Raw genomic sequence first — 27866 nt, forward strand, 5'->3', positions numbered from 1 at the left:
AGATATCATTTTTAATTTTAAGGGCACAAAAAGTGATATAGTTGTACACGTTGGCACTAATGATATTAAGAGTAGGAGACCAGCAGAATTACTTAATAAGTACAAGTTAATGCTGATAAAAAGCCATGAGTTAAGAGTTGAATTTGAAAGTGTATGCAATTCTGCCCAGACACTATAGGAGCGAGTATACAATGAGAGCCTTGTCGATCAATTCGGCCCTGGGGAGATTGTGCAAGGCTCAAGGGATAGAATTTTTGTCAGCCTGGTTTGTGCTTGTTAACAGGAGAGACTGCTTCTACAGGGATGGGATACACTTAAATAGAAAGGGTGCAAGAATATTTGCTGATGCTATCAAGGCAGAGTTAGGTGGGTCGGAAAACTGCTAGCTTGGGGGGATACACGGATTAATAGATTAACATTAGCCGCTAGCAGAGGTAAAAGTGATTCTTGCACTACTTTTATTGAAATGTAATTGAGCAACAGCCTGGAAAGCGAGGCAATGGCGATTTCCAGGACTGCTGGGAGTCATAGTGGAACAAATAAATGCATGGGTTGTGTTAGGGTAACTAAGAGTAGAAGCAGGTGCATGTATACTTGCATGTACACCAATGCTAGGAGTATAGTTAATAAATTTGATGAGCTTGAACTGCTAGTCAAGGCAGCAAAGGCAGATATTGTTGGGATATCAGAGACATAGTGTCACACAGACGTAATCAGTGCAGAACTGGAATTTGGGGAGTACAATGTGTACAGAAAGGATAGACAGGACAGAAAGGGAGGCGGGGTTATGCTGTTTTTCAAGACCTTTCAGTCCTAAATTTGGAGGTATTATTGTTTGCTTTTATCCTGCGATATCTTGTGTAGTTCCAAATAACTTTTAAAACTAAAAATTGATATCTCTGGATAATCCATGAAGGGGTTAAATTGGATTTGTATTTTTTTTTTTTTTTTTATGAAAACCCCAAACACGAACGGTATCAAAAAAACCTATAGTGCTTAGTACCGTGCATGGGTTGAAAGAGAAGTATGGGGGGGGGGGAGCCGGAAACTTTGCTCTAGAGACTAAACATGGGTTTCACCACTTCAAGCCACCAATAAGCAAAGTGGTGGTATTGCACCGGTTGATGAGAGTCACCTACCAGCTGTGATTTTGTCAAAAAATCTAAAATGAAATTGGGTTTTATTAAAAAAAAAAAAAAAAAAAAAAAAAACTCAGCAGTTGGTCATTGTCTAATTTTATACTTTAAGAAATATCACTTCATGAATGGGATAGAAGGAGAAAGAGAATGCAAAAGATATATTTATTGTGATATTAATTTTAATTCCAAAAATCTTCAACACTGTGACAAGCACAGATATACTTTTATGCTAATTATATATCTGTTTTTGTGCCCACCAGTAACAATCCATTTTGACTTTTCTTCATTATCACAATACTTTTTCCTTTTCTTTGATGTATCTTCACCACTTATATACTGCACAACTCATTTACGATCTGCTCTCTTTGAATACCCATAATGAATTTCCATATACTGGGATGCATCACAAAAATTTGGTTCTGGAACCTTCGGTGCCATTCTTCAATATTGTTATTGGTTTTGGAGAGATCCAATAACACTTTCAAAACAATTCAACATTTTGTGTTCGAAAAGTTGGAGATGGCGGCCTCTACAATCTGGTCACCCTATCCACGTCTTCAAAATACAGGTTGTACTTTGTCAGAGAAAATGTCTCTTTTGTGTGGCTACAACTTCAGCACAAATGCTATAACGGGAAGCAAACATAGATTTAGAACAAAGTTGGTGTGATTTTTTTTTTTTTTTTTTTTTTTTGTAATGATCTTTTAAGCCATTTGTGTGGATTGTCTCTTCTGCGTGGCATTCAGTACAAATGCTATAGCGGGAAGCAAACATAGATTCAGAACAAAGTTGGTGTGATTTTTTTTGTAATGATCTTTTAAACCATATGTGTGGATTCTTTATTAAGTTGATTGGCAAAAATGAAAACGTAACTGCAAAAAAGCTTTATTAAAGGAAACTCAGCTATGATCGATTTAATCATTGGTGTTTTAAAATCTGTGAGAAATGATTTTGGAATGCATACTCCAACTCCTTCACTTGTCTTTTAAAAGTCTGGTGTTGTGTCCATGTTTGTATTTTTATCTGGAAGGAGCGATATTTCTCTAAAATTCGTGTATCGTGTATAACTGTTTTGAAAGTTCCACCAGCATACGAATGCTCTGAATGACCAAGGAATTTAAACTTCTCTATGTAGAAAAGATCACTAACTTGTTTTCCTCGGGCCTGGAATCAAAAAGCAAAAACTTTTCTCCCTTGTTTTCCTGTATTCCTCTCTAAATACAGTCGAAAAAGGAACAGTGGGTCCTCCAATTTCTTTTGATCGTGTATACCTTAAAATTCATTCTAGGTTATGCATTGTGCTACTTTTGCAAACCCTTAAGGACATAGATGATGTGAAATTCACCTCATCTGGACACAGATGAGGTGAATTTCTTAAGTATTCACCACTTGGATACGAATAGCCCCAAGTTTTTCTTCTGCTTTACTTTTACTGCATCTCCTACTTGATTGTTGGTTCTTCTCATTTACTAATTTTTCTCTCTCAGTTATCAACGGACTGTTGCACTTGAACCTGTAATACCCCTCACACTTCCAGTAAATTCTTCCTCAGACACATCTCTTTGTAGTACAAATGCCCTTTAAACGGAGTTTATTTTTCACTCTTCATGAAATTTAATGCCGTTACCCTTCCTTTCTCAAGACTTATTTTAAACTGTTACGAACTGCATAGAGTCCTTATGAGACCATCCTTGCCTGTTCTAATGAATAATTCCAGGAAAATTTATAGACAGGATATTAGGGAGCAGATGAATGCCACAGGAGTTGATTCAACGGGTGAGCAATATATTATCTTTCAATCAATTGCTTGTTCAATGAATTCATTTGAAAATGTTGTCTTTTGATAAATTGCTTGTTAAATGAATTTGTTTTTGAAAAATTTATCTGCTCTCTCACATTGTGTCAGCGCTATATTACTTCCACTCAAGAGAATTATTGAATAATTTGGATGAAAAGAGGGGGAAAAAAAAAAACAGGTCTTGCTCTGCAGCTTACTCACTTTCAAATTAGTAATCCACGCAATGCATAATATTTTTGTTAGTTAAGTAGATAACTAAAATAAGATTTTGAATGATAAAAAAAATAATTTTTATAAAAGAAATTTAATATAAAAATAACATATAGGCTTACTCAGGTACTGATTGTCCATTCTGATATATTCCTCCATTTATGTAGTAATTGTCCTTAATGAAGAATTGAATCTGTTTCAGACATTTAATTTGTTCAATGTAGTGCAATTCTTTGTGTGCTGGACGTTTCCTCCTGATGGCTTCCCTTAACTGCCTCAAGACATCACAGTAAAAATTTGCATTGACGGTCTGGCTAGGAGGGACAAATTCTTTATGTATAATCCTGTCAATATCCAAAAAACAGATCAGCATAGACTTCACATTGCTCTTCACTTGTCGGGCTCCCTTCGGTTGGGGCAAATTTGGGCTCTTCCACTGGGATGATTATTGCTTGGTTTCTGGGTCATACCCATATACCCAACTCTCGCCACCAGTGACGACCATAGAAAGGAAGTTTTGATCACTCCTCGCCCATTATTGAATATGTCTGCTTCCATGTGATGCTGCCTTTGGTTTTCACCCAGTAACCATGACACGAACTTGTCTGCAGTCCTCAAGTTCAACTCGTCTGACAAAATTTGCTGACACGTGCTGTACAATACAGTGCCACAAATGTCGTGGATGGTCTGCTTGCGGTCTTCATGGATCGCCACCCGCACTTTGCAACATTCCTGGGTGGTGCTCAATGATGGACGCCCACAGCAATCGTAGTCATCAACTGACATTCGACCATTTTTAAAACAATTAAACCAGTAGTAGGTCTGCGTTTGGCCTAAAACATTGTCACCAAAAGCTTGTTTCAATTTTTTTATGGGTTTCTGCTGCTGTATCATTAAGAAGGAAACAAACTTGATGCAAGCACTTTGCCGTCTCACGTCAGCCATCGCAACAATTGCAAACTATGCGAAACACACTGCCAAAGAACTGCACATAAATATTCAATGACTATCCAGCCCGACGGCATGTGGCACACTGATTCACAAAGGATGCATGCAGTGTTACCTAGCACCATAAGTCTGTACTAGACGTAGTTCCTGTGCAACATTTAAATTTCGGGAACATTTGGGTAGCACATTGTATGTATGTACTGCAGGGAGTCCACATGAAAATTGTGTATGTATATGCATACCCCCCCCCCCCCACATGATACATGTATAATGAGTGTATACACACAAGAGAGTTAAGCTTCATGTTACTGACTTTTCGGCGCCTCCGTAGCCAGGTGGGAAGGAGCAGCAGTGCATAGCACACGCTTCTTGATTAGACCGGGGTTCGAGCCCGTCACCACCAAATACGGAGGATGCGGAAAGGTCCTTCAGGGAATGACCACCGCATATCCCGGAGCAATATGGCCTTAGTTGCTAATGCTCCTAAAAACCAAATAACAACAACAACAACTGACTTTTCAAAAACATTTCTAGTTTTTCAAATGAGTTGTACAATTTTTTACATTATATTTTCTGAAATTTGGCTGAAGTGGTTGGTCACCACTAGCTTAGAGGATTTGTGGACTGTAAAGTTTGATAACTAGACACTATAGGGGAGGACTGATTGAGGTCATTAAGACCCAGAAGGTATGAGAAAAATATTTGAGGGAGATTCTCTCTCTCTCTGATTGTTGAGAGACACAGATATAAAACCTTAGGCAGTAATATAGTCCATTCTCATGAAATTTATATTTGGACAAAATGTTGTAGATCACTGGGAAAAAAATTACTTTACAAAATGAGTGAAATGGAAAGTTGGTTAAGTTCAAGGTGAAATTTGATGTCACATTTTGGTAATTAGAAAAGTAGGAGTGATTGTAAATTATTTCAGAAGCAGTTTAAGAAATGTGCTTCCTAGCATCATTTGTCTATTCTAATACTAATTAAGTTTAATTATGAAATTGTATAATTGATTAATCTTTTTTTGTCCCCAAGTACTGTTGTGGCATGGTAGATCTCAATAAGGGTATTATAGACAGTTTAGCAATGGGCAGCATGGTGTCGCATGGCGGACAGTACAATTGATAATATGAGGACTGGTACGAAAGTAATGCCTCCTAATTTTTTGCTTTCAAATGTGGCACTGTAGATCATTTCACGTGTCAGAGTGGTCCCTAGAGGTCTTTAGTTTCACCATACCGAGTGCTCTGTGATCGGTCTTTTGAGTGCAGCACACTGATAGTTCAAAATGGTGGATGTTACAGATATATGTATCAAGCAAAGAGTGGTGATTGAACTTCTTTCCAAGGAAGAAAAGGTGTCTCACCTATCGAAATCCATACATGTCTCAAAAATGTTTATGGTGACAAAACTGTAGATGTGAGTACAGTTAGGTGTTGGGTAAGAGTGAGGAAAGTGACGTTGTTGACCAGCCAGTAACGTCAGTGACAGTAGACAACAAGAGCTGGATTGATGTACTGATCAAAGAGGACCACTGCATCACAACACACAAATTGTGCGATGCGGTAGGTACAGGGAAACCTGCTGTGATAACTTTCATAAAGGAACTAGGGTATAACAAAGTTTGTTCCTGGTGGGTTCCAAAAATGCTGACACATGAGCACAAAGCCTGGAAAGTCATCTATATGTAACTTTTTCAGCACTACCAGAGTGAAGGAGAGAGATATTTTTTTTTTTTTTTTTTTATTTCATGCACAATCACAGGTGATGAAACCTGGGTCCACCATTAAGACCCTGAAACAAAGAGACAGTTGATGGAATGGCACCATCAAAATTCACCATGCAAGAAGAAGCTTAAAAGACTGCCTTCTGTCGGTAAAGTCATGGTGACAGTGTTTTGGGACAAAGATGGGGTCTTGCTCGTGGACTTCTTGGAGCATGGCACCACAATCAACTCAGATTGATATGTGCAAACATTGAAAAAGTTGAAAGCCCTAATCTCACATCATCACATGTAGAGTTTGACTGGACAAAAACCTTAATGAAGTTCTTCTCCATGACAATGCACAACCCAGCACCAGTCTGCGCACAATGAAGGCCATTGCAAAACTGAAGTGCACTGTTCTTCCTCACCCCCTCTCATAGCCCAGATCTTGCACCTTCTGACTATTGCCTCTTTGATCCGCTGAAGGATGCACTCTATGGAACCCATTTTGTAGATGATGACCAGCTCAAGCATAGTGTTTGCAAAGCCCTCCAGAGTAAGAGTAAGGGCTTTTACAGGATTAGAATAGTGTCTGACTCAGATGGTGGAAGTGCATAGAAAATGATAGTGACTTTGTAGAAAAATAAGTATACGTATTGATGATTGAGGATTAATTGATGTAAAAGGCATAGTTGTAATTAAATTTTCTGAGGAAAAATAGGATGTATTACCTTCGTACTGCTCCTCATACACTTCCTATTTTTTGATTCTTGTAACAAAAAAAAACTCTATTGATATGAACAATAGCTATAAATGAGAATGCTTAAATTTATGGATTAAATAAATTAACTACTGAATGATATTTCTTGCTGTCCTTCTCTGTAGGATGCTGTAAATTTATTTATGTGAGAAGTAAACGTAGCCCAGTGGTCAGGAGCAAGAGTGCATAGCACGTGTTCCTTGAGCGGACTGGGGTTCAAGCCCGTGACTACTAAATACAATAAATATTTGTATTTAAGATTTATTGTAAATTCTACTGACTTGGTTGTCACGCGGGAGTATAAACAGAAATTTAACTAATTAATTAACTAAATTAAATTATCGTTGATTTAAAATTTCAGAATTAATTATTCAAGTTTACTCTTCAATTTTCATGATATATTGAAAAACAATAGTTATATTTTCTCTCAGGTCATGGTCACAGTCATGGTGCTCAGGGACATGATAGTCAACAGACCCTTGCTAATGTAGAAGTGATATGTGATGGTGATGTTGGGGAAAATAGCACATCAGAAAGGTCTCCTTCATCTCCTGATAAACAGAAATCTAAAATAGGTAAGCGTTATATTTCTTATGTGTATTTTTACTTTATTCATACTCAAGACTATCTGTAAGAGTCACATTAAAATTCTTGAAAAAATATAAAAATCATTTATAAGGTTTCTCACTTTCAAAATTTTCTTAATTATGATGACAGAGCATACATGGTTTTGTGTAAATATTATGGTTTGCTCACTCTTAAAAGACAGAAGCAATCTACTGGACATTATGTGTAATAAATTTGTCCCAGATAAGTATATGACTCCACCTTTTCAATTACTGCTCCTTCAATCATTATATTCCTTTCTGTGGCATACTTGTTCATCATTACTTTTGTTTTAGCCATATTCATATTTAGTCCAAAATCCTGATTCAGATTTTCCTCTAATTCTTTGGGATCGTGGCTTATGACCACAATGTCATCTGCAAATCGTAAATTGATTAGGTACTCTCCATTCACATTGACTCCTTTCTGCAACCAGTCTAATCTTCTGAAAGCTTCCTCAAGGGCAGCAGTAAAGAACTTCGGAGATATTGTGTCTCCTTGTTGAACTCCTTTCTCAATTTTAAATTTACTACTCTCTTTGTCTAGTCTAATAAAGAAGGTAGCATTCTCATATATTTTCTTCAAAATCATAATATATGGGGTATTTATTCCTTGTCTTTCTAGTGCCCGAAACATTGCCTTATACTGTATGGAGTTCAATGCCTTTTCATAATCCACAAATGCCAGGCATAATGGTGTTTTATATTAATTTGCTTTCTCCATTAGCTGTGATATTACATGAAGGTGATCCATAGTTGAGAATCCTGCCCTAAAGCCAGCTTGCTCTTTCGGTTGATTCTCATCAAATATTCTTTCTAATCTGTTAGTAATGACCCTTGTGAACAACTTGTAGATGTCGGATAACAAGCTAATTGGTCTATAATTTCCAACTTCTGATTTATCTCCTTTCTTATGCAGCAAAACTATGATTGCATTATTCCACTGCTTAGGCGTCACACCTTTTCTAATGCATTTTGTGAAGAGTCTTGCCAGTTTTTGTGTCATGTCTCTTCCTCCCAATTTTAACAACTCTACAGTAACTTCATCTTCCCCCGGGGCTTTCTGATTCTTCATTTTCTTCAACGCATGTTCTGCCTCATCAGGAAGGATATCAGGTATGTTGTTTGTGTTACTAATTTGCGATCCATCTTCCCCACTGCTGGCATCATTCCCTTGCTCCTTCCCCTCGACGTGGGCACCTGTACGTGGTGAGGGGACCTCCCAGTGATGCTGCTGGACTTCCAGACTAGCATCACTGGGATCCAACGCCCACAGCCCAGGTTCCAGGCTTACATCAATGGAATCCGGCGTGTTTGCCGTGCGCTGCGACCCGTGGAAATTCGGAAAGGGGGATCCTGGTGGTTGAGGGGCCCAGCTTCAATACACCACTTTGGCCCCTGCTTCGACAAGATGGGTGGTCCTGGAAGGCCCGGCTAGTAGGCTCGCCTGCGAGGGTCAACCGTGTCAATGCCACGCCCCTACCCTCATGGTCCGAGGGACAGGATTCAGGCTGGCGGCTGTGCGGGTATAGTGTCTGGGTAGCCCTGGCGTTCCTCTCCCGAGCGCATTTATTGCATGCCGGGTAGTGGGCGTCCCTTTGGGCTCCGTGGTGGGTGGGGAGCCCGGGCACTGAACAATTTAAAAAACTTCATGAATCCTGATAAACATATTCCTTCAGGGTCCCCAACCCGGTCCCTATCTGAAAATATTGACGGAGAGGCAGATAGCATTATTGCTACAAAGAGGCAGCGAACCAAACTACCATCAGGGCCTGTCCCAAGGTTCTTAATAATGCATTCCACCAACGAAACACCGATTGGTAAAATGTCACCCTTTTTTTATACAAAAAGGGTTGGATGGATTAGCAGGTACACAGAGGTGTCATTTCGGAGTGGGACCTTCTCGACGTCACTGAGGAGGAAATCTGCTCCGAATTAAAACTACAGGGAGTTACTGCCGTCAAGAGAATCACTTCGCGAAGGGATGGAAAAATTGTTAAAACCAGGAGTGTTATCCTGACTTTTAACTCTCCCAAACCTCCTGATGAGATTAAAGCTGGCTACATCAACTGTCCAGTGCGTCCATATGTTCCAAACCCTTTACGGTGTTTTAAATGCCAGAAATATGGACATTCTCAAATGGCCTGCCATGGAGTCCTTGCATGCGCTCGATGTGGTGCAAAGGACCACGAAACAACAGCATGTTCAGCAACGAAACCCACCTGCATTAACTGTGAAGGCGAACACCCGGCCTACTCACGAGCATGCCAGAGGTGGAAAGAAGAAAAAGAAATTCAACGGCTGAAGGCAGAGCTAAACATATCGTACCAGGAGGCAAGGAAAGCAGTGAAACCTCTCAACATCAAAAAACCTACCTACGCCCAGAAGGTAGCAGGGAGATGTTCGATTTGGACTCAGACAGACATGTCCGTCCCTCCAAAAGAATCATTTACTCCCATCGCACGTTATCTTTTAAGCTCCCAAAAACCTGCACAGAAGGACCAATCAGCTGCCACTCCTATATCGGTACCTCCTAATGCTCCACAAATAACAAAAGGAAAAGAAAAGAATAAGAAAGGTGAAATACCACCTAGTACCCAAGAAAACATGGATGTCGAGCAGAAGGAGGTACAAGAAGACTCAGTTTTGGAGCTCTTTGCTGAGGAGGAAATGGACACTGGACAGTGTCCATACTTCCCCAGGAAGGAGAAAGCCAGAACTGAAAAAGGTAAGCCCTCAGCACCTCGGAAGCCGCCTGATGGACCCACCAAGCCAAAACAATGGCTAAATTCCTACAGTGGAACTGTCGTGGATTCCGGCAAAATACTGATGACATCAAGGCACTCCTGCAAAAAGCACAAACCAGCTTGCTTTTGCATACAGGAGACTTATTTAAAGACAAATGATGACCCCACTATGCATAACATTACCATCATTCGTAAGGATAGAATAAGGATAGAAATGTGGATGGTCCTGCTCACGGAGGAGTCGCAATCCTCATCAGCAACCAGATCCCATTTCAGCCTTTGCAGCTTAAAACTAGCATTGAGGCTGTAGCAATTCGCCTTTCAGTGGGGTTCTTATTAACTGTTATTTGCCACCTGGGAGAGACATCCCGCAGACAGACCTTAATGATGTTATCAAGCAATTGCCTTCCCCATGTTTAATTCTTGGGGATTTCAATGGACATAACACTCTGTGGGGTAGTACTAACACCAATGGAAGGGGACGAGTCATAGAGCATATGCTCACTGACAATGACCTCTCCCTCTTAAATGTGGGAACAAACACCTTCTTCCACATGCCTACCCGTACATTCTCTGCCATTGATCTTTCTATCTGCTCCCCTTCTCTCCTTCCTTCACTTACTTGGGAGGTAGAAGAAAATCCATATGGAAGCGATCACTTCCCCGTGATAACAACCTTAACTAGTGGTAGAACCCTGTCTGCCATTTAGTTTACCGCGGTGGAAGATTGATCAGGCTGACTGGAATGCCTTTCAATATCTGGCAAACTTTGACATCACTACAGTCAGTCAGGAGCCAATCAATGAAGCAATCATGTATGTCACAGAAACGATTGTCCAAGCAGCTGCAATTGCAATCCCAAAATCATCCAGCCGGTTCCCACTATTTCCCAAACCTTGGTGGAATTCAGAATGCACGGCAGCAAAAAAAGCACAAAACAAAGCGTGGGGGATATTCCGCCGATATCCCACAACTGAAAATTTAATATCATTCAAACGTGCATGTGCGAAAGCGCGTTATGTACGACGTCAGAGCCAAAGGAAATCTTGGATTCGTTTTACATCTTCCATAACTCAGGCTGCTAGCTCAAAAGTAGTCTGGGATAAGATCCGGAAAATGAAGGGAAAATATTCACCATGCCCTTCAGTGATCCTCAAGCACAACGGATGTCCAATTGCAGATCGAACTGCAGTTGCAAATACTTTAGGTGAAACATTTGCAATAACATCTTTTCCCGCAGAGTTTTTGGCCCTGAAAAAGAAAAGTGAGAAAAACCCACCGAACTTCTCTTCAAAAGGGCTTGAATCATATAACAAGCCCTTTTTACAGGAAGAGTTAAATACAGCACTCTCTCTCACACATGCAAGTGCCGTGGGGCCTGATGACATCCACTACGAAATGCTTAAACACCTCTCACCACAATCTAAGGATCACCTTTTAATTCTGTTTAACAGAATTTTTATTCGCAAACAATTTCCGGATTCCTGGCAAAGGGCTATCGTCCTTGCTTTCCCAAAGCCAGGAAAAGACCCTAGCAATCCAAGTAACTATCGTCCTATTGCTCTGACAAACTGTTTGTGCAAAGTCCTGGAAAGAATGGTTAATGCACGCCTCGTATGGTATTTAGAAACAAATGGTTTGCTTTCCAGGACACAGTGCGGCTTCCGAAGAAATCGATCCACTCTGGATCATTTAATCCGATTGGAAACGTCCATTCGTGATGCTTTTATTAAATCCGAGCATTTGGGAGCAGTTTTCTTTGATATTGAAAAAGCGTACGACACAGCCTGGCGATTTGGGATTTTAAAAGACCTCTATAACTTTGGTCTTAGAGGTAACCTTCCTGTTTTTATTAAAAACTTTCTTTCGAATCGCCAATTTCAAGTCCGTTTAGGATCCACCCTCTCTCGAGTTTTCTCTCAGGAAGAGGGAGTCCCACAAGGATCCGTTCTAAGTGTCACGCTTTTCGCAATCAAAATAAACTCTATTGCAGAACAACTTCCACCCACTGTAAACAATGCCCTCTATGTTGACGACTTTGCTATATTTTGTCATTCATGCAATATGAGGGTCATTGAAAGGCAACTGCAGAAAACCATTGACCATCTTACAGCTTGGTCTTTGGCTAATGGGTTCAGATTTTCATCACAGAAGGCTGTTTGTGTACACTTCTGTCGCAAACGTAATCTTCATCCTGACCCAGAATTAAGGCTTGGGCAAAATAACATCCCAGTTGTAGCAGAATTCAAATTCCTTGGACTTATTTTCGACAAAAAGCTGACATTCTTACAACATATTCATCAGCTGAGGACAAGATGTGTCAAAGGGCTTAACATCCTTCGTGCCCTTTCGTCAACCTCATGGGGCGCAGATCGTGCTACCCTTCTTCGTCTCTACCGGGCACTTGTCCGTTCCAAACTTGACTATGGGTCTATGGTTCTGCTAGAGATAGTGCACTTCGGTTGTTAGATCCAATCTACCATCAAGCCATCCGGACAGCCACTGGAGCATTTCGCACATCTCCTGTCCAAAGCCTTTACGTTGAAGCAAATGAACCATCTCTGTCTCTTCGACGTAAGCAGTTGTCCTTACAGTACGCCTTCAAATTAAAATCCCTGCCCGATCATCCCACGTGGCCATCCGTTTTTGAGCCGCGCTGGGAAAACCTCTACAACACCCGTCGGACTGCCAACAAACCTTTTGGTATTCGCATTCAAGGGCTGCTGAATGAGCTGAACTTGACGGTAGACAACGTTGCCCAGTCAACAAGGCAATTCTTTCTACCCTGGCATGCTCATTTTCCAACTTGCGACTTCTCCCTTAAGATCTGGGAGAAGGTTACTACACCGCCATCTGTCTACCAGCAACTCTTTGCATCACATAGACAGCAGTATTCTGACTTTCTGCCAATCTATACAGATGGCTCAAAGTTAGAATGTCATGTGGGATCTGCTGTTGTGTTCCCTCACAAAACATTATCCTATAAGATCCCACAAGAAACTAGCATTTATACTGCAGAGTTGCATGCAATACAATCAGCCCTAGATCACATTAAAAATCGCGATTACCAGAGGTATATGATTTATTGCGATTCATCGAGCGTGTTACAGGCTCTGGTATCGGTGAGTTTTAACCCTCATCCGATCCTGTCCAGGATCCGGCAGATTCTTTTTTTCTCTCATTGAATTGGAATATGATATTCGCTTTTGCTGGATCCCAAGCCACATTGGGATCCGGGGAAATGAATCGGCTGATCCCGCTGCTAAATCAGCCATTTCCCTGGATAATCATTGTCTGTCAGTCCCCTATACAGACTACAGGCAAATAATACGTTCTAAATTACTCTCCCAATGGCAAGATTCTTGGCACGGACAGGCCACAAATAAATTACATCGCATTAAGCCTGTAATTGCGCAATGGCAGTCCAGTCTACGCAGGGTCCGAAGAGAGGAAGTTGTTCTTGCTCGGCTCCGCATAGGTCATAGTCATCTAACACATTCCTATTTGCTGAGGGCGGATGACCCACCTATGTGCGAGATGTGTAATGTTATTTTAACCGTCAGTCACCTTTTTGTAGAATGTCCTGTTTTTATTGAAGCACAACGCTTGTGTTTTACTGATTTTAATCATTTGACTGAGCCATTTACACTCAGTCATATAATATGTGACAGAGACAATATGTCTCTATAAATATATATTTATAAATAATAATTTATTTATAAATGATATTGATGATGGTATATCGGGCTTAATGTCCAAGTTTGCAGACGATACAAAGGTTGGCAGGGTTGTCAAGGACACTACTGACACTATGCTGCTGCAACAGGATCTGGAAAGGTTGAGCAGATGGGCTGAGAGGTGGCAAATGAAGTTTAACATTGACAAATGTAAAGTACTACACATGGGAAACAGCAACCCCAGAGCAACGTATCAACTCTGTGGTACTACACTGACAGTGGTAGAGAATGAAAGGGACTTGGGGGTGGTTGTGCAGGCAGATATGAAGTTCTCTGAGCAGTGCAGACGGGCTGCAAGAGTAGCTCATGGAGTATTGTCAATGATATACAGGAATTTTTCCAGCAGGGATAAGGAGGTGATTATTCCATTGTATAAGGCGATGGTCAGGCCACACATACAGGTCTGGAGGCCTCATTTCAAGAAGGATGTAGAGCTGCTGGAACGAGTACAGAGAAGGGCAACAAGATTAGTGAATGGAACAAAGGGGTGCTCTTACGAAGAAAGGCTTAAGTTTTGCAAATTACAGTGTCTGGAGACTAGGCACCAGCGAGGTGATCTGATAGAGGTGTATAAATCCTTGAATGGTTTAAGCATGCTCAATGCTGATGGGATTCTTCCTCTAGCTCAGAAAAATCACCTGAGAGAGCATAAATTCAAATTGAGGAAAGACAGATGTAGGATAGACGTGCGGAAATTTGCCTTTAGCCAGCGGGTGGTTGGTTGGTGGAACAGACTTCCATCCCTTGTGGTGGAGGTTGATAGCCTAAATAAGTTTAAGGCTCAGCTGGACAGGTATTTTGAACGAACAGAGGGGTGAAGTGGAAGTGTTTTTTTTTTTTTTTTTTGGCTGATGCTGCATAAGCTTGCTTTCTTGCATCAAATGCCTCTACTAATGCTAATGTCTGACGTTTTTAACTTTTTACAATTTATTAATGTTTATACAAAGATCTAAGTTTTATGCTTTTACTTTTATACCTTTTTAACATAATAATTAATTGTTTGACGTGGTAGCCTTTGCTACCAAAATGTTTAATGACATTTTAAATTTGTCTTGACGCATTATGGCCTTAGCTGCCAATGCGCCATTAAAACCAAACCAAACCAACCACCAACCAACCCTTGCTCCTTATATAACTCTTTATAGTAGTCTTCTGCTACTTGAATTATGCCTTCTCTGTTATTTATAAGTACACCATCGCTATTCTTCAGTTTCAGTATCATTTGTCTTCCTGTATTACTTCTCATGACTGCTGATTTAGCAGTCACAGAAACAAGCATTAAGCAGTAATACAGAAACAAGCATTAAGGGAAAACAAATCCTTTGTTTTCCCTTAATGCTTGTTCTACTTTTCTTGTGTTAAATTTTCTTATGTCTTCTCTGAGTCTCTTTCTAATGGCTTTGCATAACTCAGTATACTAAATTTTCTCCCTGTCAGTGTTTTTCTTACTCTTCACTTGTCGTCTTCTGTTCATTGTGATAAGTCTTTCTTGAATGATTTTTTCTTCTTTGGATTTCTTTTTACCTATAGGTTTCTTGGGCTTTATCACTTTCAGAGTGTTGTAATATTCCTCGTTGATATTTTGGTCCTGAGCCATCTGTAGAAGCTCAAACTTGTTCTTAAGTTCCAGTACATACTGCTTTTTCTACTCTTCTGTTATCTCAAAGACCTTTGTATTATTTACTCTAGTCAGTTTTTTCCTTTCTTTTCTAACATCCATATCAAGTGTGCATCTTACCATTCTGTGATCACTTCCAACATTTACCTTGTTCAGGACAGTAACATCATTCATGATATATCTCTCTAGTGAGGATGAAGTCTATTTCATTAGTTGTTATTCCATTTGGGCTCTTCCATGTCCACTTTCTGTTCACCCTTTTCTTGAAAAAAAGTGTTCATTACTTAACATTCCTCGAGATTCTTTGTTTGTTTGTTATTTGGTTTTTAGGAGCATTAGCAACTAAGGCCATATTGCTCCGGGATATGTGGTGGTCATTCCCTGACCTTTCCGCATCCTCCATATTTGGTGGTGACGGGCTCGAACCCCGGTCTAATCAAGAAGCGTGTGTTACGCGCTGCTGCTCCTTCCCACCTGGCTACGGAGGCGCCTCTCGAGATTCTGCAAATTCCACAAGTGTTTCACCTCTTTCATTTCTTTTACCAATTTCAAAATTTCCTATAGTTCACCTTTCTACGCTGTTTTGTCTCTTTCCAACCTTAGCATTGAAGTCCCCCATAATGATAGTGTAGTGAGTTTTCTATTCATCCAGAAGACTCAATTTTGGTGTACATTTCTTCAACCTCTTCATCTTCATGGCTCGATGTTGGTGCATAAATCATTATAACCTTCAGCTTATACCTCTTAGAAATCCTGAGTAGTAGTCTTGACACCCTTGGTGATGTACTTTTGAATTCTAAAATGTTGTTTTTTATATCTTTATGAACCAGAAAGCCAACTCCACTTCACTCCTTTCATTGTTTCCATTGGTGTTCACCAGATTTCCACTTGATAAACTTATAAGTGATTCATTTCTTCTTCTTGTTTCACCTGAACCGATGATATTCCAATTCACATTTTCTAATTTCTTTTCCAGCTCTAATATCCTGTGTTCACTGATGAACGATCTTCCGTTGTAACAGGCCAAGTTCAGTTTCTGTGCATGGCAGCCTGGTCATACCCAGAGATTCTTAGCACCCTCTGCTTCCACTCTGATCCTCTCACTGCTATAAGAGGGGGAGTGAAAGCTGCTGGGGACTGGGGCCATTTGTTTCGTCTTATTGTCGTGCTCGAGGGTTTGCTCTTTTCCTCTTCATGCTGACCAGGTGTCTTGAAGAGAACCACTCTACACATTCGTTGCCACCTAAGTGATGTAACAGAGTTTACCATCGAGTAGGTGTGCATGAGTGGATTTTAGGGAGACAGGCCAACCGGACTTCTTCTGAAATAGAAAGATAGTGGATCCATCAGTGTTTTAGACTGAGTGTCTGATAACACACAGAATGCCTGTTCCCCTCTAAGCCATTGCTTTAAAGTTAAAGTTATAAAGCACAAATTTAACTTTATTACCTTACTAATTAACTAAGTTAATTAATTAAATGATACGTGAAAATTGGAACAATATTTTCCAATTAGCAAAATAAAAATAAATTTATGCTTACGTACAAAGCTTAATTAATGTGCTGTTTAATTTAAAACAGTAAAAATGATAAGCAATTAATAACAAAGAACTTGTGACATGCACAAGTGAGATATGGAGTAATGAGTTTCTGAAAATTTATTTATGTTTTTTATGATTGAATATTTCATGGAAAGGGAAACACATTTCACCATAATAACGTGAAAACCCACAGAATTCCAGCAATCAGAACTATACCAAATGCAAGAAGATCGAGTTTACTATCCGTTTATAATTGACTACTAACAGAAAAGCTCAATAAACCAGAAACTGCAAATTTGTTTTTATTGTTTTATAGTAGTGACTTCCAGAAATGTGCTTTGGAAAAGTATAAATTTGAAGTGTTGGTCAAGACATCAAAGGCGGATATTGTTGGGATAGCAGAGACGTGGTGTCACACAGATATAAGGAATGCAGAACTGGAATTTGGGGAGTACAATGTGTACAGAAAGGATAGACAGGATAGGAAGGGAGGAGGTTTTATGCTGTTAATTAAGAAAAACAAAATCAAAAGAAGTGCATCCAGTTGATATAGATCAACAGTGCGCTGTTGAGTCAGTTTGGTGTGACATAAGCACTGCGAAAGCAAAAATAAAAGTAGGAGTGTGTTATAGGCCTAATGACTCGAATGAGTACAATGAACAATTGTACAGAGAAATAGAGTGGGCTAGTAAATCAGAATGTCTTATAATGGGGGATTTTAACTTCCCAGATATTAACTGGAACTCGTGGGTTGGTCACTCACACACTAGTAAGACTTTTGTGGATTTATTGGATGATTATTTTCTGCAGCAGCATGTTCGAGAGGCAACCAGAGAAAGTAATACTCTTGATCTGGTTATCAGCAGTGATCATTTGTGTATTAAGAATTTGCAGATAAAGGAACCACTAGGTGGCAGTGATCACAGTGTACTGATGTGGGATTTACTTAAAGATTTAATTACCATCAGGGGTAAAGGAAAGGATTTTTGCTTCCGTAAAGGTGAGTACAGTGGTCTCAGACAGTTTTAAATTCTGTTCAGTGGGATCAACTGACGATGTTACCAACAGTAAATTCTAAGTGGGAAGCATTCAAGGAATTAATCGTGGATGCTATTAAAAGTTTCATACCTATTAAGAAATATTGTTCAAAGTTTAGGCCTAAATGGTTATCAAACGAACTAATGAGTCTCGTGACAGAAGAAAAATGCATGGGATGCATATAAATTATCAAGCGACTCAGAAGCCTATGGCAGATATAAGCTAGTCTGTAATCAGGTCACAAAGGAGGTTAGGCAGGCGAAGGCAGATTCCGAGAAATCTTTACCAAAAGATGCTAAGAAAAACAGCAAGAATTTCTTTACTTATATAAACTCTAAAAGGAAGGGGATGAATCTGATTGGTCCACTGCATATCGATGGTTCGGCTGTTGATGATCCTGCTCAGATAGCAAACAAACTGAATGAGTATTTTGCATCTACATTCACACATGAGGAGTTATTAAGGTTTGAAAATGGCAGAAGGTTATCAACTTGTAGCAGGGTGCTTAATGATTTTGTAATAACTGAGAGCAAAGTGGAGGAGAAATTGTTGAAGTTAAACTTAAGAAAGGCACCTGGGATGGATGGGATCTATCCAGTTACATTAAAGGAGGTGGCAAAGCAACTAAGCAAACCCTTAGCCATAATTATGAGAGCATCCTTGGACTCAGGGGACGTCCGCACAGACTGGAGATGTGCAAATGTATCCCCAATTCACAAAGGGTAATCGAAGGGTGACACGAGTAATTACAGACCAGTTAGTTTAGGCGCCTCCATAGCCAGGTGGGAAGGGCTGCAGTGCATAGCACACACTTCTTGATTAGACTGTTGTTTGAGCCCGTCACCACCAAATACGGAGGATGCGGAAAGGGCAGGGAATGACCACCACATATTCCCGGAACAATATGGCCTTAGTTGCCAATGCTGCTAAAAACCAAATAATAATAATATATAACCAGTTAGTTTAACTTCTGTTCTCTGTAAAATAATGGAGTCACTGGTTAAAGATGCATTGCAGGATCATCTAGACAAGACTGCAGTAATAATTCAGACACAGCATGGGTTTGTTAAGGGAAAGTCTTGTCTGACAAATTTGATAGGATATTATTATGTGGTTACAAAGGAACTGGATGCAAAAAATAATTTTGATATCATATATTCGGATTTCAGGAAAGCTTTTGACACTGTTGTGCATGGAAGATTATTGTACAAATTGGAGCAGAATTGTATTAAGGGTAAGTTGCTACAGTGGATAAAAGGATGGTTGAGTGGGAGAAGACAGAGGGTGGTAATTAATGGGTGCTGCTCTTTGTGGACTCATGTTATTAGTGGAGTCCCACAGGGTTCGGTGTTGGGTCCTCTGTTGTTTTGTATATTTATCAATGATATTGATGAAGGTATATCAGACTTAGTGTCAAAGTTTGCAGATGATACAAAGGTTGGCAGGGTTGTTAATGGCAGTGTGTTACTGCAACAGGATCTAGATAATTTGGGCAGATGGGCTAAGAAGTGGCAACTGTAGTTTAACCTTGACAAATGCAAAGTACTGCATGTGGGTAGAAGTAACCCCAGAGAAACGTACCAACTGTGTGGTTACTACCTTTAAGATGGTAGAAAATGAAAAAGACCTGGGAGTAATTGGGCAGTCAGATATGAAGTTTTCTGAGCAATGAAGACAGGCTGCCAGGGCAGGGCATGGGGTTTTGTCAATGATATATAGGAATTTTGCTAGCAGGGAAAAGGAGGTGATTGTCCCTCTGTATAAGGCATGGTCAGGCCATGCCTTGAGTACTGCGTACCGGGACTAGAGGCCTCATTTTAGGAAGGATGTAGATTTGCTTGAGCGTGTACAGAGAAGGGCAACAAGATTGGTGAGGAGAATGAAGGGAGATCCTCTTACCAAGAGAACCTTAAGTTCTGCAAATTGCAGGGGCTGAAGACTAGGCACCTGCACGGTGATATGATTGAGGCCTATAAGGCCTTGAATGGATTGAGCACGCTGAATTCTGATGGGATCCTTCCACTTGTTCAAGATTATGAACCTAAGGGGGCATAAATTCAAATTAAGAAAAGACAGATGTAGAATAGATGTGCAGAAATTTGCCTTTAGCCAGCGGGTGGTTAATTGCTGGAACAAACTTCCATCTGTCGTTGTGGAAGTTGAGAGATTAAATAAATTTAAGGAGGAACTGGACAGGCATTTGGAGGGAATGGTGTGATTTTTTTTTTTTTTTTTTTGACTGATGCTGCATAAGCTCATACACTTGCTTTCTTGCATCACATGCCAGTACTACTATATCACGAAGGTGATAACAACTAGAGAATCAACTGCAGGGAAACGTTGAAAATTACATCTAACATAATAGCAGGGTTTTCCCCAGCAAATAAGCTCAAAAAATTGTGATATGCGAGATTTACTGCAATTCTCAAACCGTGTTAGAGCAAAACTGTGTTATATATAATGTACCGTGTTGTGTAGTTGCCTATCTATCTATCCTCAGTTTGATTTAGGTCAGGGGGACCACTAGGACTGCTCCATTTAGGAAATACCCCCACACCAAAAGAAAATTTTAACTAGTTGAAAAGTTAATTCTCCTAGTTGAAAAAGAATTGGTAGACTGCTCCATCCCTAAAGTGTTATATAGGGTTCAAGGATTTTGTCTGTATACCTCATAGCAGTTACAGTTACTTTCAAAGATATGCTCTGTATGGGTGTTTCCATACGGGAATTCCTTCCCGGCATTTCTCAAGAAAACAGGAGAAAAGTATTATAATTCTCCTGCAAGAATTAAAGCTTAACAATCGAAACTTAACATCTCGAAAGAATCCACTGACGTCGTCAAAAGCAAGTGCAGGAAACGCTGACTCACTGAGTCGAAGGTTAAGGTTAACATTTCCGGGAACCGGGACAGGAATGCATAAGAGAGAAGTGGTCATGATCTAATCAGTCGTTCGTGCTTGTAACTGTTGCCATGTTATAAGTGTATGTTCGTGTCCTCGTCTGCTGCTAAACGGTGAGTCATTCTTGCAAATAAAATAAATAAATACAGTATTAATAAGTTTGTATGCATAGTATACTGTATACACATGCTATGAGTGACGTTCCAAGAAATAAGTTTTGGAAGCAAAGTAAGTCCTTAAATTGTCAGTTTCAATGCTTGATTCTATGTAGTGCTATTAACCTTGCTAGGAGATCTGAATGTTATGTTATTCGAATACTATCCAATAATGTTCGCTGGCATATTCCAGTGTATAGGCTACAGTTCTTTGTAAATACTACTAAACTTAATATTTCTTATTAATTAAACAAAATTTTTTTTAGATATCCATAATGAGCAATTGTGCAGACAAATAGTGTGGGCCAGTAAATCAGAATGTCTTATAATGGGGATTTTAACTTTTCAGATATTGACTGGAACTTGTTGGTTGGTATTTCGCACACTGGCAAGACTTTTTTGGATTTATTGGATGATTGCTTTCTACAGCTGCATGTTTGAGACGCAACCAGAAGGAATGGGAATTATTTAAAGATGGGAATTACTTAAATATTGCAAGAATAATTGCTGATGCTATCGACGCAGTGTTAGGTGGGTCAGAAAACTGCTAGCTTGGGGAGGGATACAAGGATTAATAGATTAACAGTAGACACTGCCAGAGGTGAAAGTGATTCTTGCACTGCTTCAATTGGAATGAGCAGCAGCCTGGAAAACAAGATGCAGGGTATTTCAGAGACTGCTGGGAGTCATTGCAGTACAAGTAAACACATGGATTGTGTTAGGGTAGCTAAGAGTTATATGCAAATATACACCAATGCTAGGAGTTTGGTAAATAAATTTGATGAATTTGGGGTATTGCTCAAAACATCAAATGCAGATATTGTTGGGATATCAGAGACGTGGTGTCACACAGATATAAGGTATGCAGAACTGGAATTTGAGGAGTACAACGTGTACAGGAAGGACAGACAGGATAGGAAGGGAAGAGGGGGTTAGGCTATTAGTTAAGAAACACATAAAATCCAAGGAAGTGAAGCCAGTTGACATTGCTGGACAGTGCAGTGTCGAGTCAGTTTGGTGTGACATAAGCATTGGGAGATAAAAATTGCGAGTAGGAGTGTGTTATAATGCCTAATGACTCCGATGAGTATAATAAAGAACTGTACAGGAAAATAGAGTGGGCCACTAAATCAGAGAGTCTTATAATGGGGCAAATTTTAATTTCCCAGATATTGACTGGAATTTGTGGATTGGTCACTCACACACTGGCAAGGCTTTTGTGGATTTATTGGATGATTGTTTTCTATATCAGCATGTTTGGGAGGCAACTAGAGGGAGTAATACCCTTCATCTGATTATCAGTAGTAATTCCTCATGCATCAAGAATCTGCAGATAAAGGAACCACTAGGTGGCAGTGATCACAGTGTGCTGAAGTGGGATTTGCTCGAAGAGGTAACTATCATCGTTAAAGGGAAGGGTTTTTGTTTTCGTAAAGGCGACTATGGTGGTCTGAGACAGTATTTAAATTCGTTGGGACCTACTGATGATGTTACCAACAGCAAATTCAAAATGAGAAGCATTCAAGCAATTTACTTTGGAAGCTACTATACTTTACATACCAACTAAGAAATATTGCTCAAAGTTTAGGCCTAAATGGATGTCAGATGAACTAATGAGACATGTAAATTAATGGGTGATCTGTAACTAAGTCACAAAGGAGATTAAGCAGGCAAAGGCAGATTATGAGAAATCTTTGGCAAAGGATGCAAAGAAAAACAGCAAACAGTTCTATACCTATGTAAACTCTAGAAGGAAAGAGATGAATCAGATTGGTCCACTGGATATTGATGGTTCAACTGTTGATGATCCTGCTCAGGTGGCTAACAAACTAAATGAGTATTTTGCATTTACATTTGATTACTTGATTTGATTATCAGTAGTGATTCTTCATGCATGAAGAATCTGCAGATAAATGAGCCACTAGGTGGCAGTGATCACAGTGTGCTGAAGTGGGATTTACTCAAAGAGGTAACTACCATTAGGAGTAAAGGGAAGGGTTATTGCTTTCGTAAAGGCGACTACGATGGACTGAGACAGTATTTAAATTCTATGCAGTGGGACTGATGATGTTAACAACAGCAAATTCAAAATGGGAAGCATTCAAAGAACTTATCTTGGAAGCTACTAGGCTTTACATACCAACTAAGAAATATTGTTCAAGGTTTAGGCCTAAATGGATGTCAGATGAACTAATGAGACATATGGCAGAGAAGAAAAATGCATGGGATACATACAAATTAACACACGTGACACAGAAGCCTATGATAGATACAAATTGATCTGTAACCAAGTTACAAAGGAGGTTAGGCAGGCGAAGGCAGATTACGAGAAATCTTTGGAAAGGGATGCAAAGAAAAACAGTAAAGAGTTCTTTACTTATGTAAACTCCAGAAGGAAGGAAGGGGATGAATCAGATTGGTCCACTTGATATCGATGGGTCAACTGTTGATGATCCTGCTCAGGTAGCTAACAAACTAAATGAATATTTTGCATCGACATTCACACATGAGGAGTTATTCAGTGAGGGGAATGCCAGAGGTATGTCTGGTAGTAAGCTAGAGAATCTTGTAATAACTGAGAGTAAAGTGGAGGAGAAATTGTTGAAGATAAACACAAGAAAGGCACTGGGGAGGATGGGATCTATCCAGTTTTATTAAAGGAGGCAGCAAAGGAAGTAAGCAAACCCTTAACCATAATTATGAGAGCTTCCTTGGATTCAGGGGAGGTACCCATGGACTGGAGATGTGCAAATGTGACCCCAATTCACAAAGGAGGATCAAAGGCTGACACAAGTAATTATAGACCTGTGAGTTTAACTTCTGTTCCCGGAAAATTAATGGAGGCACTGGTTAAAGAAGCCCTGCAGGATCATCTAGACAAGACTTCAGTTATAGCTCAGACACAGCATGGTTTTGTTAAGAGGAAGTCTTGCCTGACCAATTTAATTGGATACTATGATGCAGTCACAAAAGAACTGAATGCAGGGAATAACTTTGATACTATATACTTGGATCTTAGAAAGGCTTTTGATACTGTTGCACATCGAAGACTGCTGCACAAATTGGAGCCGTGTGGCATTGGAGGCAAATTGCTGCTATGGATAAAGGGGTGGTTGAGGGGGAGAAGACATAGAGTGGTAATCAATGGACACTGCTCATCGTGGACTAATGTTATTAGTGGAGCCCCTCAGGGTTCAGTATTGGGTCCATTATTATTTTCTGTATTTATATTGATGATGGTATATCAAGCTTAATGTCCAAGTTTGCAGACTATACGAAGGTTGGCAGGGTTGTCAAGGACACTACTGACACTATGCTTCTGCAACAGGATCTTGAAAAGTTGAGCAGATGGGCTGAGAGGTGGCAAATGAAGTTTAACATTGACAAATGTAAAGTACTACATATGGGAATCAGCAACCCCAGAGCAACGTATGAACTCTGTGGTACTACACTGACAGTGGTAGAGAAAAAAAGGGACCTGGGGGTGGTTGTGCAGGCAGATATGAAGTTCTCTGAGCAGTGCAGATGGGCTGCAAGAGTAGCTCATGGTGTATTGTCAATGATAAAGAGGAATTTTTCTAGCAGGGATAAGGAGGTGATTATTCCCTTGTATAAGGCAATGGTCAGGCCACACCTAGAGTACTGTATACAGGCCTGGAGGCCTCATTTCAAGTAGGATGTAAGCTGCTGGAACGAGTACAAAGAAGGGCAACAAGATTAGTGAATGGAACAAACAGGTGCTTTTATGAAGAAAGGCTTAAGTTTTGCAAATTACAGTCTGGAGACTAGGCACCAGTGAGGTCATCTGATAGAGGTGTATAAAGCCTTGAATGGTTTGAGCATGCTCAATGCTGATGGGATTCTTCCTCTTGCTCAGAATAATCACCTGAGAGGGCATAAATTCAAATTGAGGAAAGACAGATGTAGGATAGACGTGCGGAAATTTTCCTTTAGCCAGCGGGTGGTTGGTTGGTGGAACAGACTTCCATCCCTTGTCGCCGAAGTTGACAGCCTAAATTTATTTATTTATTTTATTTTTTTGGCTGATGCTGCATGAGCTTGCATCAAATGCCTCTACTAATGCTAATGGAAGGTGAAAAATCAAATGACAAGTTTGAAGTTCGTTTGAAATTGTGCCAAGAAATATCAGTGCCTGAATCAAGCTGTGGTGAGGATAATTAGAAAATAATAGTGTTGAGTTGATGGCCGAATATGATATAGGGGATCCTTTTAGCTGGCCACCAATTATTAATAATCGGTTATTAGAACTCATAATTCGGAAGGGACCTGTAATGCCTCAAAATATGAAATTTCCTAAAGATTACAATGGAAGATCACTTTCTACGTCATAATAAATGAGATTTTTACCTAATGGTGAAAATTTTCAAAGAAATTGGTTAATCTATTCTACAAAATCGAATACATGTAGTGTGTTTTGCTTTTGTTGCAGGTTGTTTGTTTTAAAGCAAAACAAAGTAACAGATAGTCAGGAGTTTTCAGATTGGCGACACATTTAGCCACTCATTTATCAAGGCACGAAACGAGCGTAGAACATATGCAAAATTGTAAAAAGTGGTGTGAATTGAAAACATGCATTGACAACAATTGTACAATTGACAAAGAACAACATTGAATCTGAGAAAAAACGATGGTGATCCATTATTGAAAGAATCATTGCAATTGTACAGTTTTTAGCAGGACAGTGTTTATCTTTCATAGGTAAAAATGGTAAATTTTATGAAACAAATAATGGAATTTTTTTAAAGACTACATAAACGTTGGCAAAATTTGATCCCATTATCTCACAGCATGTCATGTGATAAACCTGCTAAATCTCAACCTGCTAAAAGTCATATATACCTCATTACTTAGGCCATGCTTTTCAAAATGAAATCATATCTGTTTTAGCAAGTGGCGTAAAATCAAAAATCAAGGAATTTGTAAAGAAAGCAAAATATTTTTAGGTAATGCTCGACTGCACGCTAGATGCCAGTCACCCTGAACAGATAGCATTTGTAGTAAGAATTGTAAATATTGACACTTCTGATGTTGCAGTTCGAGAATTATTTCTTCGGTTTTAAACTCAACTGCTCCGCATTTGGAGAATATTTCATTGTACATAATTAATAGTCACTTCGAGTACATTATTGTTAGATGGAGTGGCACTGTTAAATCCTATGCTTGATTTTCTGTATGTCTTTTACACAATCTCTATAGCCTTTGTCATTCTAAAACACTCATTGCTACATCCATCTTTATTTTGTTAGGTTGGCTTGCTTGGTACTCTCAACAACACTCTGCATTTGACTGCGGCATCATTGGACACAGCGGCTATAGCAGTGTTGCATTCAGTCCCTTTCACTGCTCAGAAAATTATTGATGTGAAAACATCTATAGCGGCACCTAACAATGGAATGTAACAAATGTGGATTGCAACAATACAAATACTTGTATTGTTGCAATTATACTATTCAACAAATGGCTAAAATCAACTGGGTGATTATAGTATATAGAGTAAGTAGTGGGCATGAACATAAAATGTTACATCATTCATGACTTCAGTTCTAGCTGTTCGATTTTATAATGGTTCTGATTTTCTTCAAAGACGTTTTCACATAAAACATCTTTCGTGCGTACAGAGTACACGTGGCTTTTTTAAAATTTTATATGGCTCATGAATATGTTATAATACGATCACGAATGTTTCCAACACCATATCTGTTCTCATTAATTTATAATCATTTCTGATTATTATAATAATAATAAGAAGAAATTTTGAACATAATTAACTCTATTTCTAACCGGATTTTTTTTTTTTTTTTTTTCTTTAAGTTACTAGTAGTCAGCTAAATATGCGTGGAGTATTTCTTCATGTACTAGCAGATGCCTTAGGATCAGTTATTGTTATTATTAGTGCTCTGATTATTTGGCTAACTAAATGGAAGTATCGCTTCTATGTTGATCCTGCACTTAGGTGAGTTCCCTTGAAGATTTATAGTTTTTATTTTATGTATTCATTATATTACCAGAGGTCTAAATTTGATTAATTGAAAATTTAAATCAGTTAAATTTTAATCACCCTGCCTCTAGTTTCATCTTTTTATGTAATTTATTTGTGTAATGTTCAGCTTTTGAAATGCATGTCAAGAAGAGTAAGTTTCGTGACTGAAAACATACTATAGTTTATGTACTGCTCTAAATAATTTGTTTTCCTCCACCCCATTTAAAACAAATGAAAATTGAAATAATTTTAGTCCAAATGATTGTGAAGATTTCATTATATAAAAGTAAGATATAGAATAAGACAGTTAACTAGATATAGGTTAAACAAAATATCTATATCAAAAGCCAACTGCAGGAAACTTGAATAGTTATTATTTTTATTCATTCATGTTTAAACAGTGGTTGCATCTTCTTGGACTTATATTTCCAATAAAAGTCCAAGGAGAAGTTATTTTCAATGGGATAAATGTTGGATAAAACTAAGAATGGATGAAATAGACCAAAAGTTGAACCTTCTGAATTCACTTATTTAAATTTTTGAATATTATATGGCCATTCCAATCCAGATAAATTAAAATAAATAATATTTGTTTAACATTACATTTTAGAAGGGTATATTAATATTTCAGAATATGCTAATAGATTAGATTAAATATGTAACAAAGTTGAAGTGAAACTCAAACACTGAGAATTCATAGCTACGACAAGAACTCTCTGTGCAGGGTAAATAAACATAAGTAGATTATAGACCTAGTCAGGATCCTTAGTTTATTCTAAATTGAGATAGCGAGATTTGGAAGCTAATCAATACTTACGAGTCCGTAGAAGTACCATTCGTGAATTCCCGCCATTTTTACATGATAGCATAAGCTTAGTGTAGCATAGTGCATAATATAATATTGTCAATTAATCAGTAAATCTTGATAAACTTTATTGTCAATTAAATTGTACTTTTAACTCTAT

General features: G+C 39.0%; 1 protein-coding gene across 1 annotated transcript in view; it reads left to right on the top strand.

The window, feature by feature from the left end:
- The window catches only part of LOC150077353 (proton-coupled zinc antiporter SLC30A1-like), a 169359-nt gene that overhangs the window by 64926 nt on the left and 76567 nt on the right, over positions 1-27866 (top strand). Inside the window, exons 3-4 of the mRNA XM_090386856.1 lie at positions 6992-7135; positions 26733-26874. Of these exons, the coding sequence (XP_090242982.1) occupies positions 6992-7135; positions 26733-26874 (286 nt within the window). The remainder of the gene's footprint in view (positions 1-6991; positions 7136-26732; positions 26875-27866) is intronic.

This window comes from Mastigoproctus giganteus, chromosome 12, assembly GCF_048544385.1.
Source record: "Mastigoproctus giganteus isolate SK-2022 chromosome 12, ASM4854438v1, whole genome shotgun sequence".
NCBI lineage: Eukaryota > Metazoa > Arthropoda > Arachnida > Uropygi > Thelyphonidae > Mastigoproctus > Mastigoproctus giganteus.